The 20,248-nt window shown below is 51.0% G+C and overlaps 1 protein-coding gene across 1 annotated transcript in view; it reads left to right on the plus strand.

The window, feature by feature from the left end:
- The first annotated feature begins 241 nt into the window (after positions 1-241).
- The window catches only part of LOC134099296 (rho guanine nucleotide exchange factor 17-like), a 74,484-nt gene continuing 54,477 nt past the window's right edge, over positions 242-20,248 (plus strand). Inside the window, exon 1 of the mRNA XM_062552093.1 lies at positions 242-5,182. Coding sequence (XP_062408077.1) covers positions 710-5,182 — 4,473 coding nt within the window. The 5' untranslated portion in view covers positions 242-709. The remainder of the gene's footprint in view (positions 5,183-20,248) is intronic.

A 20,248-nucleotide genomic window follows, 5' to 3' on the forward strand; every position in this document is an offset into this window, starting at 1 on the left:
GTCAATCAGCGCTGAACGTGTACCAATCTAATTTACTTTAAGAAAAGAAACTGGACATCCCTTGAAAATGTGTTTGCATGAGAGATATAGCCATGGCTGTCTACTGCTCTGTATCAGTTTTCTCACATCAGAAAAAGCTTTCTCCCCCATACCCGAGGGGCTATGACTACCCTTACCATGTTTAGTCCCGCCCACGCTAAGCATTTGCATGTAAAAAGACAAAAGTCACGGAAAACTTAATTTTGTCAAAATAACAATATCACTTCATCAGGCAGTGTTTACTGTCCAGGATGCGTTTAGTGGAATATACAGTACTTTGGACATGGCAAGTTTTCAGGACAATGGGCATTTTTCTATCCCTGCTGGAGGGGCTGCAGAGTTGAACAAGTTGGGAGAACTTTTCTGGCCAAAGTTTGAGTCCTTTCTGCGTGCATGGATGGAGGTTGAGTGGAATCGAGGTGGAAAACATGATGAAAGGTCAGATTGCGACTGGGCACTTTTTCTCGCTTGGGTTAGTCGTTAGCTAATTCAATTGTTGTCGTGTAAACAGTTTCACCTCGTCATACGTTCTCACAAGTACTGCCAGCCACTTAAACTTAATGGAGTTGTGGTAGCCTAATTTTCGGTGGGCAAACGACCACGGAAGAAAGAGTGGCGTCAACATTATCAATGACATAGAAGTGGAGGGCAAAGAAAAGGAATCTGCACAATGGCAGAAAAGGAGACTCATAGGAAAGTATACCGAAGCGTCTCTTTCAAAAAGCTGGAAAGCTGGGGTGCTAATAAAATTCGATCTGGACCCGGAGATCAACCCCACATATCAAAAGATTTAGAGAGCGGTGCCCTTCCCCCTACAACTCTGGAGACAGCAGCCGAAAAAGCGCAGCCCTCGGCGACGCGTACTAGTGTTACTGTGTCAAGAAAAGTTTCCAAAATCTCAGCAGCCAGCCTCTCGACCGCAGAGTTAAAGAAAGGCACTCCTCATTCGATTTCACCCTCCATTCGCCAGCTCTCAGAAAAGTTCAGCGCGAAAAGAGGGCTGACGCACGGCTCTGCTTTTGTCAGCACTGGGACTGTGAAAAGTACAACTTTGCCAAGGACTAAATGCAAGGAAGATGACTGCGCGCATAATTTTTTATTGGAGGAAAGAGGGTTTTTACCGACATCTACCAAGGATTTAGAAGAACAATTGTCTGAGAAATCACTCGAAGAAAAGTATTCAACACAAGAATCGGTCTCAGGATCGGATTCTGACAGAAGTCAGAGACGGCTAACTCGGAAATCTGCGGATGGCTCCGGCGCAGGTAAGCGAGATTATTCTCAAATCACGCGTCACTCTGACAATACTAATCATAAAAACATAAATGCAGAGGACGATGTTTTTATCACGGGAGCTCCAGTTTGTAAGTCTAATAGAGGCTTTGTCTCGGCCCACGGAGATCCAAAACACGTTGATTCATCAATCTGGCCAAGTGTCACGAAAATTAGGGAAATATTTGGAGAAAGAAAGCAGCACCGGTCGTCTTCAGACGCAGACGACTTAAAATCTGCAGGCCACCAGCATCAGCATTCCTCTAACTCGAGAGAAACCAACTATCATTCTGACCGCAGTGATAGACAGTCACCCTTGCAGCCAAGAGGAGCTTGGCAAGACACCAGCAGCTCTGACCATGACATTAGCCTGTCCTCCACAGAGCGGTACAGCGCTGGTCTGAGTAAAAAAGTGGATAGATATAAAATAGAATCTGTCTCTGGCACTACAACACATCCATACGAGTCTGAGTTTACCAGCGGTCGCAGCTGTCTGAGAAGTGAAGAGTTGCCTGACGTTTGCAAAGTTCAGAGCCCCTGCAGAGGAGGTGAAAACTGGACAGAGAAACTGGACAGTGACCCCAGACCCTCTCCCCCAGCACCACCACCTCGCAGCAGTTCTGTGACTCGCCCTCTGAGGGCCCAACCCTTGGCCTGCACTCAGCAGCAGCTGAAGGAGCAGAGACAGGGGGCAGATCAGCCACAACCACCGGATAGTTTACATTCCTCACATAGCTCCTTCAGACCACAGACAGCCCCCTCCGTGGCACCGTCCAGCGCGCGGTGGAGACTCAGCTCTGGTGAGGAGGAGTACGACTCAGAGGGGCGCAGCAGCAGCACTGGAGGAGGCAGGAACACTCTCCCGTACGTGCGCAGCAGCGGAGGTATTGGCACCTACTTCTCTCGCAGCAAGAATGACTCCCGGGCCAAGCTCGTCGGCAGGTCATCTGGGAGCGAGGAGGACAGCCCAGCAGCACTAGCCCACAGTCGAGACAACATTCGACGACGCTCTCTGAGGAAAAAGAAGAAAAGCAGCTGCAGTCGAGACAATGGCGAATCAGACGACAGTGATGACCAGCCAATGATGATGGATCACTTAGAACGCTATCAGCAGTCGTTAGACCCCCAGCAATCGGGCAGGAAGTTCGATGGATCAAGAACAAGGCCAAATTTTGCAGCATGGGAGCGAGGTGTCGCCTCACCAGGCTCCACCGTCCAGCAAGAGGGCTTCAGGCGGTTCTACAAAGGGGCAGCGGACGGAGCTGCTTCTCCATCAGGAACTTCTCCCGTCTCGGTGGTGTCACGGGTGTCAAAGGTCAACATCCCCTCCTTTCTCTCCAGCCCAGGCGGATCAAGGAGCAGCAGCCGATACTCTAGCACTGAGACTCTAAAGGAGGAGGACCAGCCCCCCAGTGCCTCCTCTTCTGTCATGAGTAAAACATACCGTGGGAATTTCACCATGTACAGGTCACCCAGCTTTGGTCACTGTGACAATTTTTCTCGCGCCCCTGTTCGTGTCATGCCAAGGGTTGTTCCCAGTTTAAGCCCAGGAGATGCAGCTGCAGGAGCGCCCGACAAGAAAGCGCTGCAACACTCTCTTAGTGGTGAGAAGGACAGAAATAGAATGTCTATGTCCAATCCAGACATTGCCTCCGAGACATTGTCTCTGCTTAGCTACCTGAAAAAGACAGACTTGTCAGGGCTGAAAGTGGGGAAAAAGAGTCGAGCTGGACCAGGGGCAGGTGTAGATGGAGTCAGCCCTGGATTCCAGACAGCCTCAGGTGCCTCCAACGTATACAGAATGGGCTCCAGGTCACACGGGCCACACCCTGGGAGGCCATCTTTAAAAGACCTCACTGCAACACTGAGGCGGGCCAAGTCTTTCACCTACTCAGACAAGACGGCAGGGCGGCACTTCTCACCCAGCAGCCCGGCCTCAAGAAGTTCCTCTGAGCAGCGCCTGGACTGCCAGGGGGATGGAGAGAGGATTGTGGTGTCTGACAGGGAGGTGGAAAGTGATGACTGCACAGGATATAGATATGAAGAGACTATGCCCAGCCCTCTCCATGATCGTTACGTCCGAGAAGCTCAGCAGGTCATACAGGACATTTGTCAGATGGGTGCCGTTGAAGATGATGATCATTTTGGCTTTGGAGGTGACGATTCCAAAAGTAAGGAAACGGTTAATGTTGAGGGTGAGAAGAAAAAGGAGGATGGAGTGGTGAATGAGAGGCACCGTGAAGTTGCACAGAACAAGGCCATTGAAAGTAGAGGGGAGGAGACCTGCAGTGAGAGTGAGAAGTGTCTACAGAAAGGACATTCTGAAGAAAACGTCTACTATGATAAGTCTGTAGATGAACTGTCTGGACATGAGTCCAGTTTGACAGATGAAGGAATTGTTACAGAGTCAGAAGCTGCCCCCAGTGGTGCTCCATCATCAGGAAAAGACCTCTTGGGTCAGACACTGACTGTGTGGAATCAGTCTGCACTGTATAAGGAGGATCTTCCTGAAATGACAAAAGAGAAGGTTGCATCTCCTCCACTGCCCAATGTAAGAACTGAGTATGAGGCTGTAGCTATTGGCAGTGAGACCAGCTGCATTAAAAATATGAACCAGAATCAGATGGAAGCGCCATCAACCCCAAGTGCTATTCGCAGACGAAGAAAGTTTTCCTCTGCAGGCAACAATGGCTCAGATTCTAGTAATGGCAGCAATGGAGAATCCAATGGGGAGGCGGCCTATCGCTCCCTCAGCGACCCCATGCCTCACCGCAGGCGTTCCGTGGTCGAGGATGGCGGCAACAACTTCTCCGTCGACAGCAACCTGTTGGGGTCCCTCACCTCCAAAGTGGGGAGCGGCAGCCGCCAAGAGTCGTCTGCGGCAGACCTGTCTGAGTGCACGGGAAGTGCAGCCAGTGACCTCTCTGTCTGCAGCGACAGCCTGCGGGACTACAGCACCGTGATGGAGAGTATTGTACGCGAACCAGGAGCCATGGACAAGGTCATTGACGAGAAGGGCAACGGGAAAGCCGTGAAGAAGAAGAGTTTCAGCGATCCCAGCAGGCGGGGAGAACCCACCACGCTGCTCGCGGAGAGTCAGACCCACTCGAGTGAACCCATCTGTGAGCTCGAGCAGCCCATACCTCCCTCCAGCAGTGAGCCGATCCTGTCGGAGCAGAGGGACGAGCTGTGGGCACTGGATGATAAACAGCAGCGCCCGTCCCGCCATGGCGGAAGGCACCGGTCCCAGTCAGAACGCGCCTTGCCCTCCCACCTTGACCGTAACGGGGAAGCCAAAACGGACTTCCCCTTTGACCCCAAGCTGGCCGAGGTGCTGTCGCCCCGCTTGAGTCGCCGCAGCTCCAGGAAGCGCAGCAACAGGACGGCCCAGCAGCAGCTCAGCGAGGACTCGGAGCAGCTGGAGGAGCAGCCAGAGGAGCAGGCCGAAGGCGAGGTGGACGACGAGCTCCCCGAGGAGAACCGCGACCCTGCCTCCTCCCTGCCCCAGTTGCCCCTCCCCAAAGCCAGGCCCAAGCATGTGCGGCATGCCAGCGAGCCTGCCACCTTCGTGCCCATCATCCCCTCAGCTGCCCTTCCCTCCCAGAGACAGCAGGCAGTTGGCATCAGTGCCCCAGCTCCCTTACGGCCTCCGAAGCAGCCTGCAGGGGATGAGGCACCGTCCCTGGAGGATGTGACCAAGCAGTACATCCTGAACTCATCTGAGGGGGGCGCAGACGCTCTCCCCGCACCCCCAGTGGGGACTCCGTCAGGGGCATCTCGGTCCACTCCAGCCACCCCGACCACCACAGAGCCGCAGAGGAAGACCAGCGAGGAGCTGAGCCCTGCACCCCTGAAGGCGAAACCCCGAGTGGTGAGTGAAATCCTAATTGCTTCATCCTTCGCTTGTCTGTTGTTTTGCAGTTGATGATCATGTCGTGTGCGTGCATGTGTGTGTGTGTGTGTGTGTGTTCTGTCTTTGTACTCCTCAGTCTTATATGAGTCTGAGGTTGCAGTGTCTTGGGGGAAAAGTAATGCTTGTGGAGATGTTTAAATGGAAACAGACATGCAGGCTTAGTTGTCAAGTTGAGGTTTCTAAATTGGGGATGAAATTCAGAACTGCTTTTTTTTGCACATGGTTTAGTCCTCGTGTTCGTTTCATTGCACATACACTGGTTTTATGATGTGCCAAAATGGCTTGAGCTGAAGGGGCATTTTGATTAATCATCTTTGGGGAAAACATCAGCCGATTTTCGACAGAGCCAAGACCCCAAGTATTAAAGTGTGGGCGCTGGCCCAAATGACTGTGTGTGCATGTGCGAGTGTGTGTGTGCGCGTGTGTCTATGGGTGGGTGTGTTTACACCAGTCTTGTCTGTGACACATGGCAACCCAGGATTCCAGGGAGGTGAATTTATGGCCTGGAGGCTCTTGTTTTTGTCTGAACGTGGTCACTGAGTGTATCTGCTTCTGCTGCTGAGAAAATGAGAGACAGTGGTTGGCTCTACCACTCCTTTTTCTCTCCACATTCTCCCTGCTTACTGCAGCTTCACCTATTAGTAAGGCTTTTCTAGGGCTGTGTGCCTCTTGCTGTGTGCCACTTACACACCCTTGGATGCGTCGAAGGCCTCCCATTCTCGAAAAGGCTCAGCACTAAATTTCTCTCTAAACATGCTACAGTGTCACGGTGTGAATTGTGACAAAACAGTGATGACCATAGCATGCTTGCCTTTAAGTATTTCCGATGAGCCCATCTTGGCACTGCTCAGATTAGCTGTGTTTTCATGGCGACAAAAGAGGCTGTGTTATGTATTGTTTGCCTAGCAGGAGCCAAGAAGTCATAATGCAGTGTTGGCAGGCAGGTCTATGTATGGTTGTTGGGAGCCCCTTTTTCAGCTCCTTTTCAGTGTGCTTTTCCCAAGGGTTTGTTGGAACATAATTATCCAAGGCCCATTTTTGGCCTAAATGTTTTGATTTTGCTCATACCAGTGCTGTGGTGTGGCGACAGCCCGGCCTGACTGACAGGAGCCTGGCATGAGTTTGGAAGTGCTTGAATTCCTTGTTGGTCTTTTTTTTTCCAGACTCGAGACATTATGAAACACACAGCAGGGAAAAATGCCTGTTCTGCTTCAGCATTCAGCCCTGATAATTCAGCCTAATTCGTGTCCTGGCCCCAAATCATCCACAGCATGCTCAGGACAACACACTCTCTCTTTCCCACACACACACACACACACACAGACACAGACACACACACACACACACACACACACACACACACACACACACACACAGAAGGGGCGGAGTGTTGGAGGGAGAGACAGACCTTCATAAGCATTGTGAAACAGCATTGTGAAAACATCAAATGATGACTGAATTCAAGCTGTTTCCAGGCATTGCTAACATTGTAGCATTTATACATTTTGATATTGTCCTTGATGTGTAGTAGGCTAACTTTTAGTCTTGTACAAAACCAAATGTAATGTTTCTTTTTTTCCTCCCTCCTCATTCCCCAAGGTTGTTTATTTGTAGTATGCTAAAAAGAACTATTAACCGCTGCAATCTTACCCAGTGCTACATGGACTGTGATTAGTGCTCTGTGCTCTTCGGGGCTGCTTTTACTTGAATGCTGACAGGGTGAGTGAAAGGCTAGGCTCCCCTGCTCTTAGTGACAGATGACAGGTGATGACGGATGGTGTCCTGGTGAATAGTAGTGATTACGGTAATATGACTTAACCTCTCCAGAGAAAACTCTCTCCCTTGAAGGACTTAATGAGTGTTTTGGTGCTAAGCTAGCAGGGTGAGCTGTCTGTTTTATCACCCCCTCATTTAAGCTAACGCTGGGGTGTGTTAAGCCCGAGCCTGCCCACCACCAGAACTGCTTTGTTTTCAGCTGCGCTCCTCAGCCTGTGTACTGTTTAGGCGTATATGGCAAGCTGCTGGTTTAGCACTTTCCAGGGCTTGTGAGGGAAGCGCACAAGGATCTGCTGCCAGAGATGTGTACACGCCCAAGTTAATACACCCAGGAGTACACACATACACACACACGCACACACACACAGGCACTGATGCACATACAAGGACTGGAGAGGGAGCAACAAGGGGATGACGGCCTTTTATGAATTAGAGTTGCACAATACTTCTCCTCCTCAGCTACTTATGTCAGAGATCTCGTTGGTGGAATTGGGGCTTCAGCGGACACACACACACACACACACACACACACACACATTTGCACTTAACAGCTTTTATGTACACTAACAATAGTATGAATTCAGTTGGGACTTCTAATCCAATATCCTTAGATGAACCCTAATTATAACTCTGAGGACTGTGTCTGTGTGTAGCTATGTGTACAAGAGGCCAAGGGTGAGGGGTGGGGGTGATCCTCTCTATTAGTGGGTGAAAAGCCCCAGGAATGGGCCCAGTGTTTAGTGGGGTTTGGGGGAACAAAGTGCTCCACATGGGGGAATGGTCCTAGAGCACCACAGGCCTGTTATAATGGTGTGGTGGTGAAAGAGCATCCAGGATTAATTTAAGTGTGTGTGTGTGTGTGTGTGTGTGTGTGTGTGTGTGTGTGTGTGTGTGTGTGTGTGTGTGTGTGTGTGTGTGTGTGTGTGTGTGTGTGTGTGTGTGTGTGTGTGTGTGTGTGTGTGTGTGTGTGTGTGTGTGTGTGTGTGTGTGTGACTGTGTGTGTGTGACTGTGTGTGTGTGTACGTACATGCAGCTTATGCTTTCTGTAGCTAATTTCTATCTGTGTTTAGTGATCATTTGCACTTTCAGTAGTGTGTATGCTTGTCTGAGTATTTTCTGATCATGCATTTCTTTGTGTACGCTCTCAGAGGGCATGCACTTGCTTCAGCGATCACCTGCTGTGGCAGGTTTGGTTGAGGTAGCGTCCGTCCACTAAAAACACAGAATCTTGCCAATTCATCTCCACACTCCTTCTGACGGCACATTTTTGAGGTTCAGACAGCGTGGAATTTGCACCCTCTTCATAACAGAAGTGCCCACAGCTATTCGGCTAATAGTTTGTTAAACATTGCTACTCGTTTTTGCTAATTGCTTTTTTCCGGCAATTTTTTTTTCTGGTTCAGGGTTTTTTTTTTTTTTTGACAGTTTGTATTCCACTTGGGAAGGAACTGTTACAGATAGTGTGTACATAGACAGAAGTCGACGGGGGAAATGGCAACAGTTATGCAACTACTGGTCGGTGACCAGTTTGGTTTCCGCTTCTGTGCTTATGTCCTTCGTGCCAAACATTTAGTACCATTTCAAATGGGCGTTTCAAACAAGGCTTCTTTTGGACATGAAGTCTAGTGTAGAAATGGGATCACAGGGATGCCTTGTTGAATATGTTTGTTTGAATGTGTTTGTGTGCACTATCCAAAACCAAAGCAAACATGCAAGCACTGGACCAAACACACACACACACACACACACAGACGCAGACACACACACTCACACACACACACACACACTGTACTGCCACTGTGAATGAGCGGTGTGTAGGTGCATGACGGAGGGGCGTGCGGCCCTGCAGACTGTCCAACTGCAGCCTGGCGTGTGCGCGCTGACAGCGCCGCCTGATCCTGTGCAGACAGGAAGCGCCGGGCGCAGGAACAGGAAGTTGTTGTGGTTACTAATGCGTCTGATAATAGCCAGTGCGCTGCGGTCCACTCCGCTGGCCCCGCGAGCTGTGTTTCGGGCCAGGCTTAAACAGGCCAGGCCTGGCCAGCGGTGCCAATCTCCCAACTCAAGGGCCAAACACAAGCCCTTAATTGAGTCCCAGAGAGCACCACAGGCCCTCTGGTGGTGGAGTGGATTGGTCCATTCTGTTAATGTGTGAGTGTGTGTGTGTGTATGCGTGTGTGTGTGTGTGTGTGTGCGTGTGTGTCTGTGTGCGTTTGATATTTCAGTCTGTGTTTGGGAATGCCAGACGGATGCTTTGATGCTGCTGTGCCTCGCATTGCTGTGTTGTGTTAGAGTGAGGATTAAAGTCTTAGTCTAAATGAGGACATGTGTCCACTGTCCACTCATGTTTGGAGGGCTGCTGTTGAGAGGGACCAGCCATGTCTGTCTCTTTTGGAACGTCGCCTGACGTACAGTATGAGTGAGTCTGTTTGACAGTGTGTGTGTGTGTGTGTGTGTGTGTTTGTGTTTGCATGCACATATGGGAGAGAGCAGGCAACATCTGATACCTGTCAGCATGTATCAGGTGCCAGCCGTTTGAAAGTGTCCCTTTATCCAGAGGGACCTCACCCATCACCCTGTGCTATTGTGTCCTTCTCTCCTGCCCTCCTTTTGCTTCTCTGTGTCTCTCGCACGGCTCTCTGTGTTCATGTCTCACAGGCATCTCCGAAAATCTGTTCAAAAAGTACCCAGCGTTTTGTTTGTTTGTTCAGAACTTTCATTTGAGAAAAGGAAAAGATTTTAGATGGACTAGTAGAGTAGTAGGGGCAGCTCTGCAGTCTTAGTGAAAGTGCACTGTTCCTGGGTACAGCTAAACAGAATGAGAGCTTCTTTCCCTTTTGTGGAGAAGAGTCTTCTGACTTGACCCCCCCTCCCCTATTCTCTCTTACTCTCTCCCTGCCCCCCCTTTTCCCCTCTGATACCATCCATTACTTTTTTCACACTCCTTTTCCACTCAAACGACATGCTTCTCAAACTCCCTCACTTCTCTCAAATGACTTTGCCCTCTTTTTTTTGAGGATCGTTCCGAACAGGAAGCATTGCAGGGAGATGAGGTCATTGCCTTCATGCTTCTTAAAATGAGATTCAGCCCAGATATCAGGTACAGCAACAAGGGAGACAGAGAGAGAGAGAGAGAGAGGGGGAGAGGTAGAGAGAAAGAAAGAGAGAGCGAGAGAGAGAGAGAGAATGTGAAGTATCAGGAGGAGAGAGACCTCAGAGAGATTGGCCAACGGAGATAGAAAAGAAAGGTAGAACATTCCACAGCTCAAGAGGACCGACTGCCATCATTGACGGGAAGCAGAGGGGCAAAATTCTGAACCCGGGGCTGATGAACTGGAAGACCACGGGGAGAGAGGCGGCGGGCGAGAGAGGAGCGGAGAGGAGAGGAGAGGAGCGAGGCGAGTGGGAAAGAGCTCGCTCACTCGTTCCATGTTGTTTTCACTTAAACAGGCAGGAGGAATGTGCCCTATCTTCCCTTGTGTGCTGTTGCATAATGGCGGAGGCCGGCCCAGAAGGACGGGTGTCTTTGAGGGGGAGAGGGGCTCCTCCGCCGCCGTGTCGGACGGCTCTGGCACGAAGAGGTTTAAATTTAGAGCTCCGATGACACGACATGGCTTCTGTCACGGTGATGGGCCGCCATTAAGCCGGAGCAAATACGGCGTGGGGCTTTGACAGAGGGCTGCCCTGCTGCAGTGTGTCACCGTGCTGTTTTCTCTTCCTCTTCCTCCCTCACACTGAGCCTGAGGAGGTGCAGGGGGGGGGGTGCTCTGTTATTCATTACACACACACACACACACACACGCACACACACGCACACACGCACACACACACGATCATATGCATGGATATAGTTATTGAAAGATTGCTGATATCAGTGAGGGACTCCATGGCCACACTCTTGACCTCACTGTACAAAAACAAACAATTAGACCAAATTCAATACTGAGAGTACAGACGTTTTGGATAGCCAGGACTACTCTATCAACCAGTCCCGTGGAGTGTTCATGAATGTTAATGTTGTAAAAGCGTTGTAAAAACCCTGACCGTAGCCCTCAGCTGTGCTGTGTGTGGGGTGCTGTAGGAGGCCAGTGGCAGCTCCAGAATGGAGTGGGGCTTTTAGTCTGAAAGGTGTTTGGCACTGAAGTTGTGTATGGGGGTGCAACAAGAGAAGAAGGATGGGGTGAGAGCCGGTGGAGAGAGATGGGGGGGGGGGGCAGATTGAGGCGTGTCTGAGGCCCTGATGGAGGCGGTTTATGTGGCTCTGCTCAGAGAGCTCTCTGTTTACACTGCAGCCCATATTATTTATTTCATTAATCAGACCACCCGCGAGGAACGGGCCCAAAAAGCCTCCATAGGAACACAAGACTTTCTCTCTTTTCTCTCTCTCTCTCTCTCTCGCTCTCTCTCTCTCTCTCTCTCTCTCTCTCTCTCTCTCTCTCTCTCTCTCTGTTCCACTTCGCCTTATTTTCTTTACCAGCCCTCTCCATAACCCCCCCCCCCCATCTCCAGTCCCCCCAACTTTTAAAATATCTTCCCTTTAGTTAACCTTTCGCCGCTCTGTGCCGACTGTCTGCTAATGGCGCGGCGCGCGGAGAGCCCGTAATGTTTTCTGTTCCCTGGCTCTGAAACCCTATATGCCGCTGATGGTGAGGCCCTGCGCGCTCTCTCTCTCTCTCTCTCTCGGCTGAGGTCACTGGGAATGTACAGAGCAGCGGCGGGTCAGTGCTCCCTCTCTTCAGGGGGAAGTGCATTGTCTGTCGGAGAGCCAGGGCCTGGTGGAGGTGGAGGAGAGAGAGAGAGAGAGAGAGAGAAAGAGGGAGAGAGAGAGAGAGGAGCCAGCGGGTGGAGGCTGCTACTCGGCAGGCAGGCTGGGGTGGACGGAGGAGGCCGCGGCGCTGACTAATTTGCGAGCGGGCCCTGTTTGGGTTACGCGTGTTCACGGTGTGTTTGGAGACGGTGTGTCGTGCAGATAACATAAATACGTGGCCGGGGAGCCCTGTTATTCTTAGGTGCGCGAGCTCTGCTGCCAGATTCTACTGCTTCTGCTGCTGCTCTGCTAAGCAAGTGTGTGTGTGTGTGTGTGTGTGTGTGTGTGTGTTATATACACTGAGCACACGTGTGTGTGTGTGTGTGTGTGTGTGTGATTGTAAGTGTATGAGGAAAGCAAGAGAGTGTTTGTGTTCTTGGTTGTGGACATCCTCCTGACAAGCTCACCATTTTGGAAAGCTATAAGATACTATAAGAGGAAAGGCTCTGTTTCAGTTTTACAGCCCGTCTTGGCTGTCTCTCACCAATGCTCATACACTCCTCTAAACTTGGCTGAAGCCCTTTGCTGTGGTGTCTGTATATGGATCCGCTCATACAGTGACAGACATATAAGTGGAACATGAAGTTGTTTTGACTTGTTATTGATTTTGCTCGGAGTCCATTTTTTTCATTCTGTCGTCATTTTGCCCACACTAAAAGCCTTTGTTCTTCCAGGCACTTTTGCAACGTTTGAGCGTATGAATAATGAGCTCGTGTGTGTGCATGTTCGCGGCCCGACTCTGAGCTCTACGGTGAGTGCTCTTGTCTGAAACATAACCCAGATAAAGAGGAGAGATTGCACAGGCAGCTTTCAGGCACTTTTCAAGACGAGCTGACATCGCTTCGAGAGACGGTTCCGCGCTGGCCATGACATGAAAGAGAAGGCGACGAGAGCCTCAAATGGCCCCAAATCGCTTCGCTCTCCCCAGAGTAGCCCGGGTCAGCACCGGAGAGAGAGGCGAGGGGAGAGGAGAGGGTCTTTGTTCCATTGTGAGCGTCTCCTGATTCAGTGTCCTTTTCCAGGGGTTGAGCACAGGCCCAGTGACACAGACCACTCCATGAGAACAGGGTCTGGGGGGTGGACGAGGAGGGGGGGTCAGTGGGATGGATGGGGGGGGGGGCACTGACAGGGTGGGGGTGGGGAGAGGGGGTTGACACAGCGGCAGGCAGGTTCAGCGTTTCCCATGGCATCCCTGGCACTACTCCAGAGTGGGCCTGCCCAGGGTCAGGCAGAGGAGGGAAATGGGCTGGAAAGGGGGATTGATGGGGACTGCCCCTTTCTCTCTCTCTTGCTCTCTCTTGCTCGGTCTCTTTCTTTCTCCCTCTCTCTCTCTCTCTCTCTCTCTCTCTCTCTCTCCTCTCTCTCTCTCCCTCTCTCTCTCTCTCTCGCTCTCTCTCTCTCTCTCTCCCTCTTTCTTTCTCCCTCTCTCTCTCTCTCTCTCTCTCTCTCCCTCTCTCTCTCTCCCTCCCTCTCTCTCTCGCTCTCTCTCTGTGACAAACACATAAATATCTCACACACACAAATCACAGGCCCCATCTTCTCCCTTCCCCCTGCTTCCTGGCCAGAGCAGAGCCCGGTCCCCAGGGGAGCATCCCAGTGTCCACTGGACACACACAGACAAACAGTAGGCAAAGTCACATGCTCCAAGCATATACAGGAAGCCAGCTATCCATCTACATCCGCTAGTTTAAGCCATATCAGTTTGTTTGCCATGTACTGTATGGCCAGTCAAGGCATTCAGATGGAGTTATTAAAGGCATTGCATAATATGCTCTGCTGTGCTTCTGAATTCTGAAGAGGAAGTCTTTTATCTTTTCACTAATGAGCTGGCTAATCAGGCCATGTTTAGCAGTAAGGAACACTAATATCATACACCTGTTTTCTCTGTGTGTGAGTGAGTGTGTGTGTGTGTGTGTGTGTGTGTGTGCGTCCTCTCTCTCTCTCTCTATCCATCTCTCTCTCTCTGTGTGTGTGTGTCTCTCTCTCTCTCTCTCTCTCTCTCTCTCTGTGTGTGTGTGTGTGTGTGTGTATGTGAAGGCATGGACAAATAACGGGGACATTCTTTGGGCAGCTGGATAACCCTGGGTCCCTGGTGAGGAAGCAGGAGTTATCAGCGTATTTCCTAAAACATATTTTCTTTCCCTTTTCATCTGCCCAGCTATGCTTTCTTCCCTCTCTCCCACAGGACTAGGCCCTTTTATTGCCTGTCTGTGTTGAAATGTTTACAGTGTAGCTCCTATTTTTGTCCATAGTTATGCGATAAAACAAATGTAGAAAGTTTGAATGGAGCTCAGAGTAACATGCTGGAGAAGAAGCCAACATTCGGTAGATTTGTGTCTGTTCATGTACATTGCTGAATAAATAAATGGGTTCAATTTTCAAACAGTATCTGAAAGTTTCATAAACCCGAGCCATCGACATTTAAATATTTTATGAATATATTGTGCGCAAGAACAAATGGCTGTGCCTGAGTGTGTTATGGATGTAGATGTGAGTAAACTCCCATGCTGATGACACTGGGTTGTGAGTAAAAGTCACTGAAAGCCACTGCTCACAGCCACACTCTCGAGAACATCTGTCACTGTCGGAACAGAAGACTTCTCTCAGACTGAATAAAGCCTTTGTTTAAAATTAAATGTCACACTAGAGTTACTTTTTTACGGACAACTGACGTCTTGGTGTGTTTTACTATCCCTGTGCATTTGTCCCCCTTTTCCCTTGTCCTTCCTTGTCTTCTAGCTCTTTCTCTCCTTTTTCCGTACCCTTGCTTTCTGTCGTCCTCCGGCTCCTTCTCCCTCTCTGTTCTCCTCTCTCTCATTATGATGGAACCACCCTTCCTAATTATAGCGTTGTGTTTGCTTATGTAAGGGAAGTCACTCTGAAACAGCACTTTTCTGAAGTTCCTCGAGCGAGCAGTTTGCCATGTGTGTGTGCATGTACAGTATGTGTGTGTTTTTATGAAGTGTTTGTGCATGTGTGTCTTTATTGTGTGTGTGTATGTGTGTATGTGTGTGTTCATATGTGTGTTTATCGCGTGTGTATGTGTGTTTTCAGTGCACCTCATTGAGGACAGTCATAACGCTGTCCTGCAGTGTCGGTACATTTGTCCGCCAGATCTGAAGGGAAAAGCCCTCTGTTGGTTGCTGTGATGTGGTCTCATCCTTCTGTCCGACTTGTCAAAACAAACCTACCCTCTCCAGTCACCTATTTTTGGCCCTTTTATGTCTTCTAGACCCTTTGAGTAATTTGGAAGCCGTCCCTCTATACAAAAGTTTACATGGCGCTATTTGGAAGCTATCCTGCTGTACAAAAACTGACATGCTCACTTTTCTTGAGGGGACAACCGACCTGCTCATGTAGCATGACCTAGGCATGGCCATGCCGTCACCCAGAGAGAATAATGTATTGTGTGACGGAGGTTGTAGGGGTGGTGTGTGTGGGGGCCGAGGGGTCCTGTAACAAGGCTCCCATACAGGGGGAATAAACCCCATCCTTAGTCCTGCAGGGTTTCCTCATCGGCTCTTGGTGCCCACTCCTCTCGCCCGACACAAAGTGAGCTCTGTGGTGGCAGAGCGGCATAGCCGGGTGCGTGGTCGGGTGCCGGGGCCTCTGGACGCTGGCCGTGGGCAGGCTGATGTACACGGAGAGAGAGAGAGCGAGAGGGAGAAGGTTCCAGAGAGAGGGAGAGAAGGAGAGAGCGAGAACGCGACCCCCTCGTTTGTCTGGTGCCCGGGCAAACACAGCTACGGGAATGACCAAGACGTTCCTGGAACAAGCTCTTTCGCTTCTCCTCACCTTTGTCCTCTCCCCTCCTTCGATGGGATCCGTCCGGCGGTTCAGGTCAAGCTGCCGTCTCCGAAGCGAGGCCAGGAAGGCCCTAGTGGACCAGAACTCCGTTCCTCCGCAGAAGGCCTTGGACTTAGTGGGCCGAGCATGGGTAGGACATCAGTTCCTCTTCTCTGTTTATGGGAATAAGCGACTCGAGCGGTGTATTCTATTAAAACCTTTCCCTGGAACAAGCGTCACACAGATGCCGGAGATGCCGGCCTCCGGGCTATTGTTATTTTTCCACTGGTATGCCGAGTGGCGTAGTTCGTTTTGTAGATTAGAAAGTGTATTTTTCCCGCCCGTCAGCAGGAGTTCTGTTCCTCTGGAAACCGCGAGGGCAGGCCAGATGTAGTGACCGGCGTGCTGGTGTTTACCCCGGCCTGTCAGTGGAGGGGCTGATCTGGCGTCAGCCGTCTCTCCAGCCCGCTGTGCCACTCTTCAGAGGCCCCGAGAACATAAAGGCTTTTTTTCTTGTCGAGCCCTTTTTTTTGGGGGGGTTGGGTGAACAAAGGATGTTTTTATGTAACGGTCTGTAGGAATTATTCCGAGCAAGTCTATCACCACTAACACTCTTGTAGAAATTATTCCAAGCAAGTCTATCTTTCATAAGAATTCCCTCACAGGAAAACATCCTCTTTGCAATGGCAATATTGTACTTGGCAGTTGCAGCTTCGCGCTCGCGCTCGCATGTTATCGCTAATTGTATAACAAAAGCGGAGTTGACTCATGCACACGTGGGCTGTATAGATGATGTCAGTGGCATAGTTTATGCTGACTGTTTACCGTTCCGTCTTGATTGACTCGCCTGCCCTGTCTGCCGCTCTAGCCCTTTTATCATCGCTCAGACTCGGGCATTATGTCATGCCTGAAGCAACTCAAAACCCCAGTGTGGAGCAGATGATCTCATAGCAACTTACCTTACGGCTAACGGCGCATTAAAGATGGCGTGCCACCAGCCTCCAGGTCGAGGCGAGGGGGTGACGTTTGCCAGCCCCTTCAGTTCGAGGCATGTTTGTTTTTACGAGCTTGTCCTCCTCCGGCACTGTGATATAATGCCTGAAAGTCTTTCAATCAGATTGAGACGGGGGGGGGGGGGGGGACGAGTCCCCCGGGGCCAAACCGGGCCGCTGCTGGCGGGGCTTTAAAGACGTCTGACGCAGGGCCCGTGGTCCAGGTCCAGGGAGAGCTGGCACCCTGTCTGCTGTCTGCTGGCCTTTGTCCTCGAGAGGGCCATCCCAGGGCAGAGCCTCTCTCTACCAGCCAGCCACCCCCAGGCCAGCCCCGGGCTGCCAAGACAGCGAGCCCCTGGGTTGATGGAGGTTCAGCATGTCACACGAGGTCTTGGGAAATGAACGTCCAGCTTCGGTGTGTTGTTTTTGTTTCGTTTTTTTTTTTGTTCTCTTTCTTTCTTGAGACTTCTCTTCCTCGTTTCTTTTTTCCAGATGGTTGTGTTTGTGCTACTTAATTGGTCGGTGTCCAGTGCTCGCATAGCGGGAGGTTCTGGATGCTTTCTGACATGAATGGGGGGGGGGGGTTTAAGCAGGACAGACGCAGGAGAACCTTCCAGAAATGTGGACTGGGTTCTCAGCCCATTGATCCCGCTATGGCACGTCTTCTGGGGACTGGACTGTGAGCTGGCCAGGGGATAATTGATCCTCATATAAGCCCTCCGAATCTTACTCAACTCTCACATGGTTGTGTTCAGTCTTGTAGGCCATATCTGGTTCCCTCTGTCCAAAGCATGCCGCAGTTCAACACTTCAGCTTCTCTCTCCTCCGTTCCCTTTCTCTCTGTATCTCTGTATCTCTGTGCTGTAGCATTGGTTGTGTTTGTTTTCCCACCCTACCCACTACTTTCCTTGTGTGCTCCTTCAATCAGTGTGATAAGGCCGCGCTGGGTGCTGCACACACTTGACCACTGCAGGCTGATCAAGGTCACCTCGCTGATTGGAGCGCCGAGCAAACATCCGGCCTGTGCCACTGCAGCCGGGAGTGGGGAGATACGTGCCCGCAGGGTATGGGAACGCAGATTTCGTGTGTGTGTGTGTGTGTGTCCGTGCATATGTGTGTGTGTGTGTGTGTGTGTCTTGGTGCGTGCGTGTCCTTCGACTCTCCACAACAGTAATAGATTAGCTGGTCTCATCTGATAATGCCGCAGCGGAGAAATCGCTCGATCTGATCGGTTAGTGCTGCGGTGGACTGTAGATGCCGTACGGAGGTTAGAAGGACCGGAGGGGTGGAGGGGGGCGTGGGGGGGGGCATGTGCGGTCAAGTCCTGGCCCCCAGCAAGCGTCTCCTTTCCAAGTGTGTGTCCTCACGCAGAGGGGAAGAATCCCACTGTCCTCTGGCTGGACCCGCTCGGCCGGGGCCCCTGTCGAGGCCTGCGGATTACGCGCCGGCCAATCATAATAACGGCAATTACCGTTAGTAATGATGATTGGAATGATGGTAATGACTGCCGTTTTCTGTGGTGCTGGGAGCTGAGAGAGGGAAGGGGGCAGGCAGGGCTTGGGGCAGGGGCTGAAGACCGAACAATCCTATACACACACACACACACACACACACACACATGTACTGTACTCACTCTCACTCACACACATACACATTCTCTCTCTTTCACACACACACACACACACACACACACACACATACAGTATATACACATACACACACTCTCTCACACACACACACAGCGACTCCCACCACTCCCCTCCCCTGTGGCGGCTTGACAGCTGTGAGACAGTGGATAAATTGTGTCATTATTCTCCGATGGGCCCAGGTTGAATGAGAGGCCTGTGTTTTAGAGCTCCTGTAATAGGACTCCATAGTTTGCTATTACAGAAAGGGGGTCATCTGAGAAAGAAATCACTGGGGCCGCACTCACTGGCCTGGCTTCAGAACAGACTGCATGACAAGGTTAAGTGAGGTAACACAACATCTTTAAAATGGGAATTATCAGCCACTTTTTTGCTCTCTCTTTGTCCCACGGTTGCGCTGCACTCCATCGCACATTACCCATATCCCCGTGTTTTGACATTTTCCTATCATAACTCATCGCAGGACGGCGCATCACGGTCATGTATGTTGTCCTAAAGAAGGGGCCGCGGGCGGACGTCTCTGCCAGGGCCGGCTCCCTGGAGCTCGTCCGCTGGCCCGCTGCCTCTCATGCGGTCGCGCTGTGTGTGTGTGTGTGTGTGTGTGTTTGCAATGTTTTCATGTTTCACTGGGAACGCTTTGCTATCATATTTTCACATAATCCCGCTTGCTTTGGGCTTTAGCAGTCATGCCGCTCATCTTTGGCCCAGTGGGAGAGTGAGAGAGAGAGAGAGAGAGAGAGAGAGGGAGAGAGAGAAGGAAAGGGAGAGAGAGAAAGAGAGAGAGAGGGGGCCTTTTGGCCCGGTCAGCGGGGAGCCATGTCCCTTCTACGTCACGGCCAGATCAGCTCCACGCCGGCCTTTCAGTGGAGACTTAACTTTCTCTCTCTCTCTCCCCCTCCCTTTTCCCTCCCACTTTCTCACTTCTTGTCCACGCCCAACGTTCTTTGATCCAGCTTTGAGAGAGAGAAAAAGAGAGAGAGAGAAAGAGAGGGAGAGAGAGAGAGAGAGAGAGAGAGAGAGAGAGAGAGAGAGAGAGGGAAAAAGAGGGGTTTGGTACAGTGCTGAAGTCAGAAATAGTAAAGCAGATGCAGCTGAAATAACAAGAGTTCCTCGGCTGCTTTTTCATTTATGCCCCCACACCCCCAAGTAGTATGTGTGTGTGTGAGCGTGTGCTTTTAAAGGGGAGGCCCCAGGCTGGAGTCATTTAAAGGGGTGGTGATGGTTTGGACCTCTGGGTGTTAAGCAGTGTCCCATCTAACCCCTGCTTTAACAAGTCTCCCGCTGAGCTCCGCACTAACCCCATAATCAGGTGTCAAGTGTGTGCCGTGCACACTGTCTCCAGCGGTCACTGAGTAGGGCAGTAGAGTGATCTGACCACATGCGCGTCAGATGTGATCCTGGGTCAGTCCGAGGGGTGAGGATGGAAGGGTTAGGGGTGGTCAGGGTTTTGACCTTTTGACCCCACAGGGCTCTCTTGATCTATCTGAGACTCACTACAAAAGCTGTGTTTGTGCAAGTGTGTAAACGTACCATGTGTGGCTGTTTTGGTGTTTTTGTGTGTTTTTGTGTGTTTTTGTGTGTGTGTGTGTGTGTGTGTGTGTGTGTGTGTGTGTGTGTTTGTATTGGTGTTTGTGTGTTTGTGGTAATGGGGCTCATCAGTGTTGGAGCACATATTGATTTTATCCCTGAGAGGGTCCAGTGGATCCAGAGCAACTGTTGGACGTGTGGGAATGGGGTCCCTTGGAGGGGCACACGTCAGGCACCCAGGCCCAGGGAACAGGGCCCTACAGCGGGGTGCACGCTGAGGTTTTTGGGGGGATACACGGAGGTGACCCAGTGGGGTAGAGTGTACAATTCTCCCCAGGAAAGCGGTCTCCCCACATCACTGGGCCCATCCTGGCCATTAATCAGGCCCTATTTATATCCCCTGAATTCTTCTTTGTCCTGGAGCTCACATCTGGATCTCATTCAGGGCCATGGCAGCCATTCCATAAAAGACAAAGTTGCACTTAGCAGG

The sequence above is a fragment of the Sardina pilchardus genome, chromosome 13 (genome assembly GCF_963854185.1).
Source record: "Sardina pilchardus chromosome 13, fSarPil1.1, whole genome shotgun sequence".
NCBI lineage: Eukaryota > Metazoa > Chordata > Actinopteri > Clupeiformes > Clupeidae > Sardina > Sardina pilchardus.